Source organism: Chlamydotis macqueenii, chromosome W, assembly GCF_036417535.1.
Source record: "Chlamydotis macqueenii isolate bChlMac1 chromosome W, bChlMac1.mat, whole genome shotgun sequence".
Lineage (NCBI taxonomy): Eukaryota > Metazoa > Chordata > Aves > Otidiformes > Otididae > Chlamydotis > Chlamydotis macqueenii.
In genome coordinates, this window is record NC_141592.1 from 7,167,961 (window position 1) to 7,187,870 (window position 19,910).

The 19,910-nt window shown below is 44.9% G+C and overlaps 1 protein-coding gene across 1 annotated transcript; it reads left to right on the forward strand.

Moving 5' to 3' along the window:
• The first annotated feature begins 1,300 nt into the window (after window positions 1-1,300).
• On the forward strand, window positions 1,301-19,744 carry LOC147596568 (HAUS augmin-like complex subunit 1). Its single transcript, XM_086769457.1, has 6 exons — window positions 1,301-1,321; window positions 1,807-1,981; window positions 2,623-2,731; window positions 5,400-5,627; window positions 7,761-7,848; window positions 19,661-19,744. Exons 1-6 carry the CDS (start codon window positions 1,301-1,303, stop codon window positions 19,742-19,744), a joined length of 705 nt encoding a protein of 234 aa, XP_086625583.1.
• The last annotated feature ends 166 nt before the right edge of the window (window positions 19,745-19,910 follow it).

The following is a 19,910-nucleotide window of genomic DNA, read 5'->3' on the forward strand; positions in this document are numbered from 1 at the left end:
TGCTAGACCTTTCATGGGGAGTTTTTGCAATTCTTCATGAAAAGACAGTTCCTGATAAGGACTAGGGGGGGCCTCCTTCAAGAACCAGCTAAAACCGACCCTACGGCTTGGATAAAAGCCAAGGGATAACTGCGCCTGTGCGAGAACAAAAGGTTACTAGCGGTGACGAAGAGGAGTCACTTGCCTTCATCCCCACGACCCCCGACGACCACCACCAGGAGGCACTGCGCAAGCCCAGCTGGGAGGAGTTTATGGAAATGACTCCTTGGGACTAATTTTAATACGAAGCGGGGATAGCTCATGCATATGTATAGGCGTATTGTGAAACTTTATGTATATGTAACACCTGGTTGTGTAAATTCAAAGTGAGTTGCCGCGTCAGGCGTGCACAGTTTTGGTGGGGTTACCCCCCTGTGCTGCCCGGTGCTGTAATAAAGAATACCTGCTTAATAGTTACATGGACTATTAAGTTTCTCTTATTTTAGCTTTTTTGGCTTTAATAGAATCTTTAAGGTTGGAAGAGACCTCCAAGATCATCAAGTCCAACCATCAACCTAACACCACCATGCCTACTAAACCATGTCCCAAAGTGCCACGTCTACACGTTCTTTGAACACCTCCAGGGATGGTGACTCCACCACTTCCCTGGGCAGTCTGTTCCAGTGCTTGACAACCCTTTCAGTGAAGACATTTTTCCTAATATCCAATCTAAACCTCCCCTGCTGTAACTTGAGGCCATTTCCTCTCATCCTAGTTTAAAGGATTTGACTGAGAAGATGTGGTTTTATGGTGTATTTTCTAATAAGGAGCACAGCTTTTATATGAATTTATGTAAGCAGTGATAAACAAGCTGTTCAAATTTCAATTTTTACCCTTTAACTTAAAAATAGGGTTTAAGCCTTTTTAACAAAGGGCTTTATATGCCTTTATTTGTAATTTGCGTTATGATATACATGAAACACACAATTCCATCAAAAAATAAAATCCCCTCAAATCATTTTACTGATTCAAGACTACTTTCTTACAAATATTGGTTATAGGGGAAAAGCAGATTCTTTCAAATCATTTAGAGCATTTCAGTCCACTTTAGTAAAAATGTTTACTGTAGGTAGTAAATTGAACTGGGTTTTTTAAAATTATTTTCTCTGTGTTTCAAGAATTTAGAAGTAGGAAAGTGGGTCCTGCTGGGCCGGGTGAGCTCGCCCAGCCCCACCCCCCTCCAACTTTAAGTCACATCGGGTCCCGCGGCGTGGTGGCTGTGTGCAGGCCAGGCCGGAGGCTCAAGACGGTGCAGGCCGCCATGGAGGAGAAGTTTCAGCGGGTAACGGTGGGGTCGGGTCGGGCTGGGGCTCTCGGGGTGCAGGGTTTGTTGAGGTGGCTCCATCCATCCTGGGGCCGCCTTGGGCTGGGCTCAGCTCGGCTGCCCTTCCCCCGGCCGGGGATTCCACCCCGCCCGGCGGCCCAGGGCCGAGCGGGGAGGGGGTGTGCCTATTTAACATCTCTTGGACCATTAGTGTGTCTGTAGCATACAGGTCCTGTGAATAAAAAGATAAAATTTTATCACCTGGAGATAAGTAGGTGTCCAGTGAAATGAAGGAGATTAAAAGGGAAATGGTTTTCTAAACTACAGAGGATGTTTGAAGAAGAGACAAAGGAAGCTCTCTTCCCTTTTTCCACCCATGCCTCGACTGTTGTAGTAGGAGTTGCTCTTCAGGAACGCAGAGCTTGCAGCACTTCACATTTCTCACATCTGACCATTTACTCTTTTTACTCTTTTTCTCTCCCCCCCCCCCCCTTCTCTCACAGGTTACTTTATGCCTAAAGAAAATATATGGGAATCAACATATTCCACAGTACAAAGTGAATGCAAGGATAGCTAATATCTTGTATGAGCTTGTAGAATGCAATGAATCCAGAGACAGGGACGTTTCTTTGCTAACAGAGGACATGAAGCAGAAGGCAACACAATATGAAGCAGAAGGTGAGTTTGAAACTCCAGTCCTCAGTTCCATCAAAGTTATTTTTTCTTAGTGACCCTGAAGATTGTCTTTTCTTAAAAACTTAAATAAATAAAAATATATATAATTGGAATGCACTCAGCTTTTGTTCTGGTACAGCTTTTACTACAACACATCCCGTGCCTTCCTTTCATCAAAATTTGCGGTGACATAAAGTTGATCAAGAGCAATTTTTTAAGCCACCTTGAGCAGGCTGTAAATACGGACAAGCAGATTAATTGTGAAAGCCTCCTAGCCTGCTGGACTGAGTAGCACAGTGTTGAAATATTGTCTGGATAGACAGGGAAGCAACTCTACAGCTGATTTAAGAGTGTGAGCTGGCGCTAATCTACTGTTAAGTAAAGCACTTGAGGAATCTGAAACAACAGTGAGGTGATTAAGTTATGCTCGAGCTGCCTAGAGTGAGTGTTTGATAATGTGGTGGGGTTTTTTTAGAGCAAATGATTGGTTCAGGGGACCATCATACATTTTTAACACATTTTAAAAGAGAGAGTCCCATCTAGGCCTTAAAAGAACAGTAATATTTAAAAAAAAAAAAAAAAAAAAAAGACTGTTTGGGGTTGTATTTGTCTTCCAGCTAACTCTCTACAGGGCCTTCTCACAGAAAGCCTGGATCTTTCCCTATCCAGTCTGTCCAGTGAAGGCACCAGCTACCTCAATGTCCTGGTAAACAGTGCAATGACACTTGAAACAAAGGACACTTCTCTTGCCAGGTAATTATTCCCACTGTGCATCGGGGGTGGTGCTCTGTGCTGTTTCCCTCTGCATTTTTGATTCAGCAGTTTCAAACTTGACTTTCACACCAGGAATCCTACTTGTCCAGCTTCTTTTGCACTCCTTGGGTAGCTTTGGAAGACCTAGGAACTGAGCACAAAGCTCTAACTCTTGATTATCCCAGCAAAAGAAGCCTCTGAAGTCTGAGAAGTGCCTCGGCCACAGTCCAATCCCTCTTTTGCCCCTACTTTTGTGGTCAGTGGCTGCAGGATGCTGCCACTTAGACTGTCGTGCCAGGTAGCACAAGCTAGAGCAGGTTTCAAACTACTTAAGCAAAGACTGAGGAGCTGTAACTGGTCTTTGTCTCAGCTCCTCATTCTTCCCTCTCTTACCTGTCCTCAGTTAATGTAAGGAGACTTCCTTAGCTCTGCCACAGAGAAATGGCAGCTGTTAGTCTGCTATTCCTGGGCCCCTCTCCTTAGCCTGGCTTTGACCCATAACACAGCAGGTTTGTGCTGAGCACTAGCACTAAGGGAGGGCCAAAATCTGTCTTAGAATCCAATTTTTGTGTAATGTTCAGGGGCTTGGCCCTTGTAGCTCTTCTGAGCTGGAGGGCCAAGCAGCTTTGAACCATTTGGGAAGAGAAAGAGATTGAAATACTGCTGGGCGTGTCTCTGGGATGTGCATTTTCAGGGAATGAATACCTTTTTTTCTCCAAGGCAATTTGGCAAGCCAGGAGTGGAGCCTCTGATCATGTCAAACCCAGTGGTTATATTCACTAGAGTGCCAGGTGTTGTTTGCTTCCTCCTACTGAGACTGATTTCCCCTTCCAGATGAAATCTTTGTTGGTTAAGGGAAGCAAATACCCTTAGTGACTGTTCCCAGATAATATTTTCCTTTAACCATGAAGTCAGAGACTTATTAAAAAAAAAAAAAAATCAGTGTCATGTCCATTCCCTGGAGGGTGTAATCTGAAGTGCTTTGCCAAGCACAGCAGGATCAACCCCTGCCTTGAGTGAGGATTGGCCCAGATGATCTCCACAGCTCCCTTCCAGTCCAATTATTTTCTGGGTTGTCTTTTAAAGTAGTAATTGTGGCACTGTTTGTAGCAAAGATACCACACCTGTGTGCTTTGTGCAGATTTGCCATGGCCCCTCTCCATGATTTTAAGTTTAGCTTGTGTAACAGGTCTCTAACTGAATTAGGGAATAATTGCAGAAGAGACTACTTTGATGCAGATGGCTTTCCCCTTGGCTTTTTTTCCCTGACTTCTGGATGTAACAGCTGTGGATGTTTCCACTGGGAAATCTCACAGGGAAATGCAAGTTTTTCTCCATTCTCTCCCCTCTCATGTTGGTTGTATTACAGGGTTTAGCTTGAGCATAGGTAATTAAGCAGTTGTTCTGGTTTTGTTTAGTGAGGAGGGGCCTAAGGTGGTAGGTTCTGTAGGAAACTGCTAGAAATCGCTCCCCTTTGTTCAGTGGACTCGGCCGGGCCTAGGACGGACCCACTGCTGGTCAAGGCCGAGCCAATTGGTAGCAGAATGTCCCAGGATAACATCTCTGCGATAACGTATTTAAGAAGGGGAAAACAAAACAAAAAAATAAAACAAAAAAAAAAACCAAGAAAAAAAAAAAAAGAGAAGATGTGAAGCAGCTGAGGAGGGGCAGAGAGGGGGAGGCGCAAGCTTTGTAGGCCTTGCAGGCCTCACCCTCTGGCCTCCTGCCAGGCAGCTATCTGGGCCTGATTCATCCCAGCCCGCCTGCAAGAAGTAGAAAGGAGATGAGATGTAAATGAGATGTGAAAAGATTCTGAGAGGCATCTGCCAGCCTGTTGTGAAGAAATTTTCTTGTGAGAGGAACATCTGCAGATGCCAAGGTCAGTTCAGAAGGAGGGGGAGGAGTAATGTGGCTCCTGGCCAAGATTCCCCTGCAGCCTGTGGTGATGACCATGGTGGAGCAGGTTGTCCCCCTGCAGCCCATGGAGGTCCACAGAGGGGCAGGGATTCACCTGCAGCCTGTGGAGGACCCCACGCCGGGGCAGGTGGAGGCCTGAAGGAGGCTGTGGCCCGTGGAGGGCCCGCTGGGGCAGCTGTTCTGGAGGGACTGCACCCTGTAGAAGAGATGACCCATGTCAGAGCAGTTTCACGAAGGACTGTGGCTTAGGGGTGGGACCCCACAACGGAGCAGGGGAGGAATGTGAGGAGTGCTTCCCCCGACCATGAAGCAGCGGCGTAAAACAACCTGTGATGAACTGACTGTAACCCCCATTCCCTCTTCCCCCCTGTGCTGCTCGGGGGGGAAGGTGGTAGAGATAATGTTAAGCCCGGGAAGAGGGAGGGCTGGGGGGAGGTTATCTTGTTCCCTGTCTCATTCTCCTGCTTTGTGTTTAGTAATAAATGAATATTTTTCCCCAAGTCAAGTCTGTTTTGCCCATAATGGTAACTTCAAGGATTTCTCCCTGTCCTTGTCTCAGGTCTTGAGCCTTTTTTTTTTTTTTTTTTTTTTTTTTCTTCCCTTGTATTATCTCTCCCTGTTCTCTTGGAGGGTGGGGAGAGTGAGAGACTGCGTAGTCTGGCCCTGACTGAGGCTGAACTACGACAGCAGTATTTGTATACCAGTATCTCTTTGAATGTAAAATTTTGTTTCTTTTTGTATTTTTTTTAAGGGATCTTAAAAAAACAGAGGAACTTCTAGAAGTAGAAAAGGCCAAAGCTGACAGCCGATCCCAAAACTTGAAGTTCCTGAAAGATAAATCTGAGGATTTAAAAATCAGGATCAAGGCTGCTGAGGTAGGATGTCCTCGGAGAGTCCTCATCTATGATAAATACAAGGACCCTTTCTCCTCTTTCACAGAGAACTGTATTAGCTCGGACTACCTTGTGCTTATTGTGAGGTACTGTCATATAAGTATACAGCCAGCTACCAGTAGAGCAGCTGATTCACTGAGGTAAATTGTGTGTCAAAATTTTGAATATAGCCATTTTTTTAAATGAATGAATGATTAAACACAAAAGGCAGAAGTTATACTGTCATCTTCTTCACCTTTCCTACATGATGAAGGACATGTGAATGTGTTATTTAACAATTGGATGCTGTCCGATACTTTGACAAATATGAGATGGAAAACATGGTATTAGAGTTGATGACATTTTACTGAGAAGCCTCTTCCCAGCCTTGCCATGTGCTCTTCGCATGTTGCAGTAAAAACACGGACTCCGTGGATGGTGTTCCAGATACCTCTATTGTTAGTCAGCATTAGTCTTTTATAGTCTATCTAAGTTACATGCGAAGCGCATGCACTTAATCATCTAATTTGGTTGGTAGCCATATACTCTTCACGCGCCTTATGCTCCATTTGGATTGGTTATAGTTTTTTGGTTGTCTTTACTATTTTTGCCTTTGGTATTTCCTTATCTTGTTCTAGTTGCTGGTTTTTGTTATTGAGCAAGTGGTGTTCAAGGACATAGCCCAAATTCGTCAATGTCAAACAGCTGTGCTGCACTCTCTGTTCCCACATTTGCACAGTAGTTTTCTAGAAAGGCTTGTTATTCTTGATATACATTTCATTAGCAAATGATTTCATATATCAGCTATAGCTGTGGTTCAAATAGTACACGTTTCTTTTGTTGACCATCTGCATTCTTGTTTGCCTGTTTAGATCAAAACCCAAGGAAATGATAAAATTGTTCTCCTCTCTGTTATATTTTGTGGTCAGTTATGAACGAGCTCTTTCCTGTTTGTAGGAGCAGCTTGCTGACGCATGAGTCACTCGTGAGCCTGTCTGAGGTAGGTCTTTTGGTCCAAGATGGATGTTTCTACAGTGGTACAGACCAGGTTTGTTTGTTGGGTTGTTTCAGGAAATGTAGTTTGCCACTTGGTTACCTTAACAAATATTAATGGTAAAAAGAAGCACAAGTAAAAATCCCATAGATGAATACCCATGTTGGATGGGTTTGTCTCTCCTAAAAAATGAAAAGCATCTATGGGTGCTGGGTACCTTTTCTTCAGGGTTAGATGTGGGCTTATTTTAGACTTGGGAAGAAGCTTTCCTTCTGGACTAATTGAGGGGAACAATTTTGTTGCCTTTTGTTTTTCCCTCTCTTCTCTTTCTGCCTCTGTCTGTAATTGGGAATATAGCCTACTAGAGAATTTCCATGGAATAAATTCCCTGCCACTGAAAGAAAATTGGCAGCCTATGGTCTGCCTCCTCTCTTTGTGATCCATGTTATAAACAGAGTGGATATTCTGTGGACTATATCCTGTTACGTGGCTGCCTGCGTATTGCAATTACTAGATGGCTGTATTGTAAGCCTAGAAGGATAACTTCTCAAAGGAAAAAGCAGATTTATTGAATTACTAGCTATAGATTCTCCAGCATTGTGCTGAAGCGTTTGTAAATGCGTAACATGTATTTGTGTTGTTCTGTCTGCGCTCACTGCACTTTCTTATTACAGTAATAGCAAATAATATTAACTTAGTCTTTCTCCCCATCTCTTTTGCTAGCTTTTCCTGCATGTTAGTGAGGTTGAACAATGAAAATAGGTTTCCTGATTTTTGTTGTCATTCTCTTGAAGCGGCACTGGGTGGCAATGTTTACATTGCAGAGTGTTTCAGAAGAGTGCTAACCAAAAATAACTTCTGTTGGAATTTTACATACAAAAAGTCATAGGTAATTTTCTAGACTTGTCATCTTCTAGAACCTGAGCATAAGGGCAAGTTTGACTCCCTGACATTGCTGTATCTGCTTTGCCAAGAACTCAGTGAATTAGGCAACAAAAATTACTTCCTCTTTGGAGTGCATTTTTTTTAAATTTTGTTGATTATTTGAAGACTTACTTATTATTTGAGGACTATGGAAAGTGTTCAGTTTTCAGCCCCAAAGAGAAATAATTTCCCCTTCTAACAGAATAAGCAAAGCAGTGCAAGTCTCTTTGCTGCTGCATGTGCAAAACTGTTTCTACGCAGAAGCCATAGGCATGAGAATGTATCCCCTTTCTTGGGGCTCAATTCTCTCTCTGGCCTACAGCGAGGTTGACAGTGAAAGTCATCTGTCTTGTGGATTCTCATTTGAAATCCCCTCTCCTTTCAAGGAGGTGAGATCAAGTGGTTATACTGTAAGAAAAGACATCTGAAAATGTCTTCAGAACAAAGAAAAATTAACTGATACCTCTGTGTAAAAACTGAACTGGATTTTACTCACTGATAACTGAATCTTAGTTCATCTAAGATCTTCATTAATCTTAGATCTACATCAGATCTTTAGTTTCCTGTGGGTTCTAAGAAGGATCATGAGAGCTCTCACCAATATCTGTGAATTCTGAAATGCTGTAGATAATTGTGGATCTATTTCACTGATGTACGTCACTTCTACAAGTAAGACTAACAAATATAATCTGCTTGGCTCTGTTCACAGAAACTGGCTGGACTGCAGGAAGAAATGGTGCCTTTGAAGAAGAAACTGGAGTCCTACCTAGATTTGACTCCTCTAATTATTTTTTCTACTGTTCTATTGTATTTGCTATCAGATTAATTTTAATGGACTTAAGAATGGAAAGGATATTGTTGTGATGGTTTCAGTAGACAAGTAGATGTCCTGCAGGTCTATTAATGGTGTAAACAGAAGACTTTACTTAAACAGAAGGCTATCTATTTATTAATCAAAGCCAAGAAATTAAGTATGCTTACCAAGCAAACTGTTATGTAGCTAGAAATTAGACAAATGTGGAAGAAAATATAATTCGTTATGTTGGGTACCTGGAGTATCAGGGACACTTAGTGAACAATCCAGACCGAATGGAATTGTTATGTTTGTGAGCAGCAGGCCTCAAGGACATCACTGAAGCCTCTTGTGAGAAAGTAATGAAGCTGCCTGTAAGAAAGTACTGAAGCCACCTGTGAGAAAATAATGAGGCCGCCTGTGAGAAAGTAAACGAAGCAACCTTGAAGAAGATCGCAAACAACTTTGAGAAAGTGAAAACATGAAAAGTGCGGGACTTTCCAGGTTAACGGGACTTTCCAGATTAGCTAACTGCAAGTAGGAGGGATATGCAAATGTAACCATTAGAGCTTAAGCCAGTCACGCAATGACTAGTAGGCATATTTTATCTTAGCAATATAAATATGTGCACCCGGGACTAATAAATGGAACTACGCTTATTACTCATATTGAGTCTTTGTCGTACATTCCTCCGTCGCTCGCAAATGGCGCCCGAACAGGGACAACTAGAAGACTCTGATATCGGAGCGGCGGAGGCAGAGAAGCACCGGGAGCAGCGACCGGGGGGCAAGATCGACTACGCATTTGTCCTTCAGATGCGACGATCCGGAGCCTGAACCGTTGAAACAGGGGTTCGCCGTCTGCCAGAGCTACAGGACAAGCTGCAAAAAAGGGGTGCCTTAATCAGGGAGCACCAATAGTGAGTACTTAATCAGGGAAAAAGGGGTGCCTTAATCAGGGAGCACCAATTGTGATCACTTAATCAGGGAATAAAAGGGGCGCCTTAATCAGGGAGCGCCAATTGTGAAACTGCCGGCAGTAATGGAAAAGGAGGTAGCCCTAGAATTACTATGCTCTCTATGAGAGGACTGAGTTATGACTTGGCCATCCTAGAAGCTTTGCTGCAGTGGGCAAAGAAAAGGGAATTAATCCCCACAGTTGATGATGCTTTTGAACTCCCGACATGGGAAAAGAGAGAAAAAAAGCTGTGGGATGAAATAAGTAAGGGATCAAAGGAGGCGAGCAAACTCTCCACCGTGTGGAGGCTAATTAACGAAACACTGATAAGCATGAAAGCCGAACGTTCAGTTGCCGCATCTGCTTTTGCGGCCTTAACTCCAGCCGATGGGTCCACCTCCGCTACTAGCATGCTGTTCTCGGGTTTAACGAGCCCTGCCGCCGCCCCGGCTCGTGCTGAGGGTGGGGGGGTTCGAGCCCCAGCAAGGACTCCAGGAAATGCAGCCACAGCCCCTATAACTATAGATATGCGGGCACCAGAGGGAAAAACTGCCAAAGGCTTTTCACCATCAGATGTACCAATGCCAGGCACCCTGCCACGCTGCGCCAGTGCAGGCTCAGAGTCACGAGCCTTTTCACCGGTGCCAACAGCGCTGGTTTATCCCCCGTTACCACCTTCTTCCCTGCCACCACGGCGTGAGGAAGAGGGGGATGAACATTCATCCGGCTTGAAGGACTCACAGCTGCAAGAGACGCTAAAAAGGCTGGAAGCCCTAGAGGTTCGCCTAGAAGGGTCACTGGGAAACTTGTCAACTCCTTCGCCTGTGCCACATCGAGACCTGCCAGCATCCAACCTATTCGTTCCGAACGGAGCATCGGGTGAGATCAGTCTTTTTGCACCTTTGCAAGGGATGCCGGCGGGAGGGGCCGGGGATCCGAATCCAACAGCGCGGTGGAAAGGGGTGATTCGAGATGCCGTGATAGAAGGAGAGCCTTTGCCCGTGGCATTTCCAGTTGTGACTGATAATACTGGGAGAGGTGTGTGGCAAGCATTAGACTGGAAAATATTGAAGGAAGCTAAAAGTGCAGTTACTCAGTATGGGCTAAAATCATCATATACTCAGTCTGTGTTGCCGCATATTTTTTGTCACAGTTGTTGGCTCCTTATGATATCAGAATGATTGTCCAGATGCTTTTGCTACCGTCACAGCAGCTGCAGTTCTTTCAGCACTGGCAGACTGCTTGTGATAGGGCAGCTGCATCGCCTCGACAACAGGGTGATCCATTATTCGGGGTGCAAACTCAAATGCTGATGGGAGCGGGACCCTACACACGATCTGATTGGCAAGCGCAATTTGCTACCGAAGTGTTACAACTGGGCCAAGATTTGGCTTATAGAGCGCTTGCTAGGGTGCACGATGAAAAGTCCGGACCTGCCTTTACGTCAGTAAGGCAAGGTCCCACAGAACCATATGGGAAATTTATTGACCGGTTGCACACCGCAATTATGGCTCACCCTGATCTGGATGATGACATGAAAGCAAAGTTCTTAGATATGCTTGCCTTTAATAATGCTAATGAAAAAAAAAAACAAAACTAAGAGAGCCCTTAGTGTGCTGCCAAAAGGATCTGGTACAGGGCAACTGCTGGAAGCTGCCGAGTGAATGTTAGAACAAGAAAAGGCTACAGTCATGGCTGCTGCTGTAGGTGCAGCAGTTAAACCGTTGATATCAATAAAGCGGTGCGTGATTAACTGTCTGTAACCCCCATTCCCTCTTCCCGCCCCCCCCGCCCCCCATCCCTGTCCCGCTCAGGGGGCAGGGGAGGGAGGTGGAGATGGTGTTAAGCCCGGGAAGAGGGAGGGGTGGAGGGAGGTTGTCTTGCTCCCTTTTTCCTTATCCTGCTTTGGTTTTAGTGATGGTCTGTTTTGCTTGTAGCGGTGGCTTTAAGGATCCCTCCCTATTCTTGTCTTAAACCTTGGGTTTTAGTTTTCTTTCCTCCTATATGCCCGGGGCCACAGCCGCTGCCAGGCGCCCCCACACCCCACCCCTGACATGGTTAACAGATACTCCTGTCTGAGTCGAGCTTTGTATAAGTGGAAGGACCGTTCCCTCTTATAACATGGGGGAAGGGATACGCTTATGTCTTTACAGGAGCAGTAAACAAGTGGATCCCTGTCTGTATCATCTGCGGGTAAGCCTTTCAGAACATGTTTGGTTGACCTGCCAGATACCGGTAGGACGGCAATTCTGTGTAAAACAGCAGCAGCCACGAGTGCTGAGTGCTAAAACTACAAAAGATGGAACTTTTGGGATCAGTAAAGATGGACTTCTGTCTATTTTTTTTTTAACTATTCAAGAGCTAATGTTTCTAGAGGGGTAATGATTGTAAATGCTTTAAGATCTATACGTTGCAACGACACAGCATGACGTAATCATGCAAGCACATATCAAATTCCAGACAGCATAAAAGACCTAAACGAAGCATACATGGCATTGAATCTGGTTGCCAAGATCATAGAATCATAGAATCATAGAATGGTTAGGGTTGGAAGGGACCTTCAAAGGTCATCTAGTCCAACCCCCCTGCAAGGAGCAGGGACATCCCTGACTAGGTCAGGTTGCTCAGAGCCTCATCCAGCCTGGCCTTGAACGCTTCCAGAGATGGGGCCTCCACCAGCTTTCTGGGCAACCTGTTCCAGTGTTCTATAACCCGCATCGTAAAAAATTTTTTCCTAATTTCTAATCTAAATCTACCCCCCTCTATTTTAAAACCATTACCTCTCGTCCTATTGCAACAGGCCCTACTAAACAGCCTCTCCCCATCTTTCTTGTAGGCCCCCTTGAGGTACTGGAAGACCGCTATCAGGTCTCCCCGGAGCCTCCTCTTCTCCAGGCTGAACAGCCCCAACTCTCTCAGCCTGTCCTCATAAGAGAGGTGCTCCAGCCCTCTGATCATCTTTGTGGCCCTCCTCTGGACCTTCTCCAACTGGTCCATGTCCTTCTTGTGCTGGGGGCTCCAGAACTAGACACAGTACTCCAGGTGGGGTCTCACCAGGGCAGAGTAGAGGGGGAGAATCACCTCCCTCGACCTGCTGGCCACGCTTCTCTTGATGCAGCCCAGGATGCGGTTGGCCTTCTGGGCCGCAAGGGCGCATTGCCTGCTCATGTTAAGCTTCTCATCCACCAGCACTCCCAAGTCCTTCTCCTCAGGGCTCCTCTCAATCCATTCCCCGCCCAGCCTGTATTTGTGCCTGGGATTGCCATGACCCAGGTGCAGGACCTTGCACTTGGCCTGGTTGAACTTCATGAGGTGGGCACAGGCCCACCTCTCCAGCCTGTCAAGGTCCCTCTGGATGGCATCCCTCCCTTCCAGCGTGTCGACGGCACCACACAACTTGGTGTCGTCGGCGAACTTGCTGAGGGTGCACTCTATCCCACTGTCCATGTCACCGACAAAGATGTTGAACAGGGCCGGGCCCAGCACGGACCCCTGAGGGACGCCACTCGTGACCGGTCTCCACCTGGACATCGAGCCGTTGACCACCACTCTCTGAGTGCAGCCATCCAGCCAACTCCTTATCCACCGAGTGGTCCGTCCATCAAACCCATGTCTCTCCAGTTTAGAGAGAAGGATGTCGTGCGGGACAGTGTCAAAAGCCTTGCACAAGTCCAGGTAGATGATGTCAGTTGCTCATCCCTTGTCCACCGATGCCGTCACTCCGTCATAGAAGGCCACCAAATTGGTCAGGCACGATCTGCCCTTGGTGAAGCCATGTTGGCTGTCACCAACCACCTCCTTGCTCTCCATGTGCCTTAGCATGGTTTCCAGGAGAATCTGCTCCATGACCTTGCCAGGCACAGAGGTGAGGCTGACCGGCCTGTAGTTACCTGGGTCTTCCTTATTCCCCTTTTTAAAAATTGGGGTTATGTTCCCTCTCTTCCAGTCATCGGGGACCTCACCAGACCGCCACGACTTCTCAAATACGATAGCCAGTGGCTTGGCAACTTCATCCGCCAGTTCCCTCAGGACCCGCAGATGGATCTCATCGGGACCCATGGACTTGTGCACCTTCAGGTTCCTCAGATGATCCCGAACCTGCTCTTCGAGTACAATGGGCAGTTCTTCATTCTCGCAGTCCCTGCTTGCACCTTCTACAGCTTGGGTGGTGGGACAGGAACTCTTGTTGGTGAAGACTGAGGCAAAAAAAGGCATTGAGAACCTCAGCCTTCTCCATGTCCTGGGTAACCAGGACACCAGTTCCCTTCTGGAGGGGGCCTACATTTACCCTGGACTTTCTTTTGTCCCCTACATACCTATAAAAGCTCTTCCTGTTACATTTTATATCCCTGGCCAGATTCAGTTCTGCCAGGGCTTTGGCCTTCCTTACCTTATCCATGGCCACTCGCGCAGCCTCTTTGTAGTCCTCCCAGGCTACCTGTCCCCACTTCCACCCTCTATAGGCTTCCTTTTTCACTTTCAGTTGGTCCAGGAGCTCCTTGCTCATCCACGCCGGCCTCCTGGCCTTTTTGCCCGACTTGTTTTTCATCGGGATGCACCTCTGCTGAGCTTGGAGGAGGTGCTCCTTGAATATGGACCAACTTTCCTGGGCCCCTCTTCCCTCCAGGGCCGCCTCCCATGGCACTTGGCCCATCAGGTCCCTGAAGAGGCCGAAGTCCGCCTTCCTGAAGTCTAGGGCAGAGAGCTTGCCATGTAGTTTCCTTGCTGCCCCGTGGATCTTGAACTCCACCATGTCATGGTGGCTGCAGCCAAGGCTGTCCTTTAGTTTCACATCCCCCACCAGCCCCTCCCTGTTGGTGAGCACAAGGTCGAGCATGGCACCCCTCCTTGTCGGCTCCTCTATCGCCTGCAGGAGGAAGTTGTCATCCACGCATTCCAGGAACCTCCTGGACTGCCTGTGCCCTGCCGTGTTGTCTCTCCAACAGATGTCAGGGTGGTTGAAGTCCCCCATGAGGACCAGGGCCTGTGACCGTGAGGCTGCTCCTATCTGCCTATAGAGCACTTCGTCCGCTCTATCCTCCTGGCCAGGCGGCCTGTAACAGACCCCTACCGTGACATCCCCTGTCCGTCCCCATCCTCTAATCTTGACCCATAAGCTCTCTGTCAGCTCCTCCTCCATCCCCAGGCGGAGCTCCACACACTCCAGCCTGTTGCTGATGTAGAGAGCGACACCCCCTCCTCGTCTCCCCTTCCTGTCTTTTCTAAAAAGCCTATACCCTTCCATGTTGACGCTCCAGTCGTATGTGTCATCCCACCACGTCTCCGTGATGCCAACGAGGTCGTAGCCCTGCTCGTGTGCACGCATCTCCAGCTCTTCCTGTTTATTCCCCATGCTGCGTGCATTGGTATAGAGACACTTCAGCTGGGCCCCCAACAAAGCCGACTTGCTGGCTGGAGCGACAGGGGTGCTATTGCACCGCAGTTTAGGTTCATTTGCACTTATCTGTGATCCCTCCTCAGCTTCTGGACCCTCGGTCCAGAGTTTTGGAAACTAAGTAAAATTATTGCTGCTTCAGTCTTTACACCTGGTGTGGCAAGTGCCCAGGCGTTAACTATGCTAAATAAATTGGACTGTTGGCTTGCTAAGCAAATAAATACAACTGCGTCAGCACTATCACCGCTGCTAAGTGATGTAGATTCTATACGCTACGCTACTTTACAAAACAGAACCGCTGTTAGCCTGCAGAGCACATATTTGACAGGCCTTGTTGCATGTGCTGGCCACGCATGCAGCAACGTCTGGTCAGTACTCTTTCACTGAATCTGCTGAGGGGATAAACAGAGGTGGCTCGGAGCGGAGGGGAGTGAACGGACCCAGAGCACACTTTATTTACAACAGGGGACGCCCTGAAGGTGCTGCGCCTGCCTGCCTTCTCTGCTCTGACCCGGCTGATCATCATCCTCTTGCTCGGCGGTGTCTTTGGCGTAGTCGGGTTGGTAACAGAATACATCAGCAATAGATTTTTTATTATTATTAGCACAAAATCATGGTTGTCAGGATTTTGATGGGCTTTGCTGCATGAATCTGTCTGATCATTCAGAATCTATTCACAAAAGTATTCAAAACTTGCAAAAAGGAGTACAAAAACAGCAACAAAGTGATGGTTTTGATATATTCAGAAATCTTTTGGTGACTTGATATAAGCTTGTTACTAATAGCTGTAGGATGCTTATTCATTCCTTTTATATATGTATTTTGATCTATATTCTGTGTCTTAAAATGTGTGCAGACTTTAATAGATAAAGCGTTGAAACAAGCCTCTTCTCATAAACAAAGAAGGGGGAGATGTGGTATTTCGCTGAGCCAGTACGGTGTCAGTGAAAGCACACCAACCTTGGGGGAGGAATGCAATCATGCTCTCAGGAAGAAAGCCATGGAATGAGAAGGGAAGCTTTAAGATCCAAAACATTGTTAGCAGAATTTATGGCTTGTTTCAACAGAGGCCTGCAGAAAACTAGTAATTGCTCTTATAGATAAGAAAGTTACTGGAGTTGTTATATCTATAATAGTAGAAGAATGCTGTAGTAGAAAATTACTAGAAGGTAGTGAAACTCAGCTTTGCTTCGTAATCATGAATATGTATAACGTGTGATCAGTAATTTTATTAACGAAGCTTGTGTGTGGCATAACTGGGTGGTTGCTGTCCTTGGTTAAAATCGGAACTGTGATACTAAGCATCATACTAAGCATAATCATTAACATACCATGCTTGCAAAAAATGATTAACAACTCAATACAGACAATCTGGCTCAAAAACAAAACAAAACAAAACAAAACAAAAACCAACCAAACAAAAAAACCAACCAAACAAAAAAACCAACCAAACAAACAACAACAACAAAAAAAAAACCCCAAAAAAACCCCCAAACAACCATGAACCTAGTTGATATTGTAGTAAAATAAGGTCAGGAGTACCAAAAAGGGCTATAGGAGGACCATGTTATTTTGGAAAATTGATAGTGTTTGCTCCACCTATGAGAACATTACAGAATCGTACTCGAGCAAGAAGATCGCTAAAAGTATTGACTCCCCATTGTGACGGCAATTTAACCCTGTTGGGTACAGCTGAGCGGATAGCATTATCTTTATTTGTTCCTTGGGCAGCAACTGCAAAAACTTTAGCTAACTTAAATAAATTAGCTTGTTGGGCACAAAAGCAAATGAATTTAACCTCTAGCATGTTATCAGGATTATTAGAAGACATGGATAGTATGTGTCATGATATTTTTGCAGAATCTAGCAGCCATTGATTTTTTGTTATTAGCGCATAAGTGGGTCTGGATTGTTCAAAACAAAAAGGGGGATTTGTTGGATACCTGGAGTATCAGGGACACTTAGTGAACAATCCAGACCGAATGGAATTGTTATGTTTGTGAGCAGCAGGCCTCTAGGACATCACTGAAGCCGCCTGTGAGAAAGTAAACGAAGCAACCTTGAAGAAGATCGCAAACAACTTTGAGAAAGTGAAAACATGAAAAGTGCGGGACTTTCCAGGTTAACGGGACTTTCCAGATTAGCTAACTGCAAGTAGGAGGGATATGCAAATGTAACCATTAGAGCTTAAGCCAGTCACGCAATGACTAGTAGGCATATTTTATCTTAGCAATATAAATATGTGCACCCGGGACTAATAAATGGAACTACGCTTATTACTCATATTGAGTCTTTGTCGTACGTTCCTCCATTGCTCGCATCCTTAGTATAACTTTTTTTGGTTTTGAGATTTACCAGTATATTAGCTATGTATGTCATCACACTGTCAGTATGGTGGACACAGCACATTGTGCAGAGTTTGGAGCTCTGAGCAAGATTTTAACAATTATGAAGAAATAGCCAAATGTAGGCATTGTCCCCTAAACAGTACTCTAGCTTGTGTGAGTACTGGCTGCTCCATCGTTTTTGATTTCTTCTGAGGGTGCTGGGTACTTGGCTCTCTGAAATCACAGGTTTCTCATTTAGGTGACTAAATTGCAGTTTTGAAAGCCCCTGTCTGTGTCTCTCTTCATTTTATATTTTGGCTATTGTTACTATTGGTCACTGTGCTAGGAGTTACTATCAGAGTGCTGTGGCAAGCATTTTTTATAAAAAGTATTTTACTCTTTTCAAATTAGAAGAACACTTGTTACAAAAGACTGTTTCAGTTAAGGGTAATTTTGTGAACAACTTTATAGTGACTTAAAGAAATTATGAGTAAACAGGGCTTTAGTCTATGAAACAGTAGGCCTTGACTTTGTGTTATCTCTGTACGCTCCCACCTGTGATATTTGGGACTACTAAACCCAAGTATTTCCAATCTCCTTTGGAAGATTGCCGTTGCTTTTACGGCATTTGTCATTCAGGGGAGAAGCAGCAAAAACTGGAGTTGAATAGTTGAATGGGGTTTGGTTTTATTAAATACAATTGTGACTGTCTAGTTTACAGTTTTGTATTTGAATTATCTGATATGGGCCCTGTTACCTCCTCATCTGAGCACCACACACAGCCTATAATAGAGCTAACCTCAGACCTTTCTGTGTAAGAGGTGAAAAATATTTTATTCCAGTTCTTATAAATGGGGCACAGAGGTCCAGAGAAACAAAGAGACTTGTCCAAAATCACATAGAAATTCTGTGATTAATCACGCCTCTTGGGTTATGAACTAGGGACCTGTCTGCTGGGCCACACTTTTCATTTCCTTAGCCCCTGCATTGAGTTCCTGCTTCTCAAAACATCTACCTTATACAACTACCTTTGTCTCCCTCCTAGAAGAAAGGAATGAAGGGAGAGGGTGGGACTGCTTCTCTTTTAAATCCATCTTACTCCAAGAGGCAGCTGCCTCCTTTCCTCAAGCAAAACTGAACGTTCAAATTGGATTAGGTTCTCCAATTACCCCCTCTCATCTTGCTGTCAGTGGAGACAGGGGGAGCCCTGGTGCCTCCTTTCTGGTGCAGGCAGGAGGGAAGAAGGTTTATCCTTGCAAGCTTTATTGTGCTTTGCAAAATTCATGCACAGATATGCTTAAAATCCAGTTCCTCAATTGGTAGGTTTGGAAAATTGCTAAAAATAGGTTGGGGTTGGTTGTGTTTTGTGGTTTTGTTTGGTTGGGGTTTTTTGGGTTTTTTTTTTTTTGTTTTGTTTGTTTGTTTTGTTTTTGGTTTTTTTTTTTTACTTTAGTCCATACCATATTTCTAAAAAATACGTGACTGCCGAAACCAAACTGCTACTAGGCTTTTAATGTCAGTACTTTTTGCATGTGAAGGGTGTACACAAAACTCATTTCATTATCCCTGAATTCCCTTGCAGCATATCATTAGACTCTTGCAATGATGCAGAGACTCTGTATTTCCAGTTGAAATATTGATTTTTCTGCAATTTTTTCTCATTGGAATCCTTCCCTTGCACAAGTGAAGAGTGAAGTAAAACGAGAACTGGTAAGAGGTTCTTTTTATCTTTCACAGAAATTTAAATGAGTGTTGTTGTTCCAAAACAAGTTATATATATATTAATTGGTTGTGGATTTATCTACCTCAGATTGTAGTCTTAATGATTTCTAGAAGGAAAGTTTGCTCTGGTAAGGCAGAAGCCATGCATATTCGTAGGAGGAACAGGTAGAGGAATGATATCTAAGCTACAAGGCAATTGGGCATAATGGTATCAGTGGGGATTAGGTATCTATATCCCTCTGGATTTTTTTCTGCTTCACCTGTCAGAATGTTTATTCACTCAGTTGTGTTGCAGCTTATTGGTCTCACAACCTTCCTTGCTGCTTCTAGACGCTGAGGGCTCTAGGGCCCATATTTTATTTAACAGCTGCCTTGTAGACTGCGATGGGGACCTTCCCCTATAAAACATAATGCCCATTTCATCCATGCTTGTATAAGCTGCAGGTATGGTTGTTGGGAAACATTCACATAAAGCTGTTTGGGAAGTTCATACATAGCTTTCCTGAGTGAACTGGGACACATTTGAGCATAAAACCTGTCTTTATTTCTTTGGGCTACTGTCTGCTTGCTCATAGATAAATCACAGGGTATTCAATGATAAACCTTAAACTGATCAAAAATCACAGCTATTTGAGAGTATTTTGTACATTTTCAGATGGGTCTGCTCAGGTTGGTAAGCCACTTGTTTTTGATTCAGAAATACAAGCTCACCTTACCAGCCTGAGGCTTTTATCAGGTCAGAATACTGACCTCTGGAGTGTACCTGTTCAGGTTGAAGGTGTCTAATATCACATTGGGGCACAGTATAAAGGCAACTGAGCTCATTTAGCCCTTCATTTGGAGATTTCTCTGTAGTTGTCTACAGAGACTACTGCCATTTGCAGTAGCGAGACTTTCCAGTTCAATACTTGGGTTAATCAGCGCTAATAATATCTCAAGGTTTGATCATTGTAGATATGTTTGTCTAACAAGAATGTCAGAAAACTGTTTCATGGTCACTGATTCCTCTTGGTTTTCTCTTCTGCTAGAATGCCTTTGAGGCAGAGTTCTCAAAGCAGAGTGACATGCTGACTCTTGAGATGCCAGAGCCCAGCAAACTCCAGTTCACCTGAAGTGGCCTGCATGGAAGATTTCCCTTCAATTATCTATTTATTTGCACTAGTAAAACATTTTGGACTACTTACTGTACTTCTGCAGCTTTCAGCCTTACTCTTCTTGCTGTTGGATGGCACACTTGTTACCTTTCAGCAAGTGTGCTCATTTTAGGGGTTCATGTAG

Coding starts and splice junctions, on each gene's coding strand:
- LOC147596568 (XM_086769457.1), top strand. CDS start 1,301: ATGGAGGAGAAGTTTCAGCGG. Junction 2,732..5,399: donor AAGGACACTTCTCTTGCCAG/GTAATTATTCCC, acceptor ATTTTTTTTAAG/GGATCTTAAAAAAACAGAGG. Junction 7,849..19,660: donor TGAGATCAAGTGGTTATACT/GTAAGAAAAGAC, acceptor CTCTTCTGCTAG/AATGCCTTTGAGGCAGAGTT.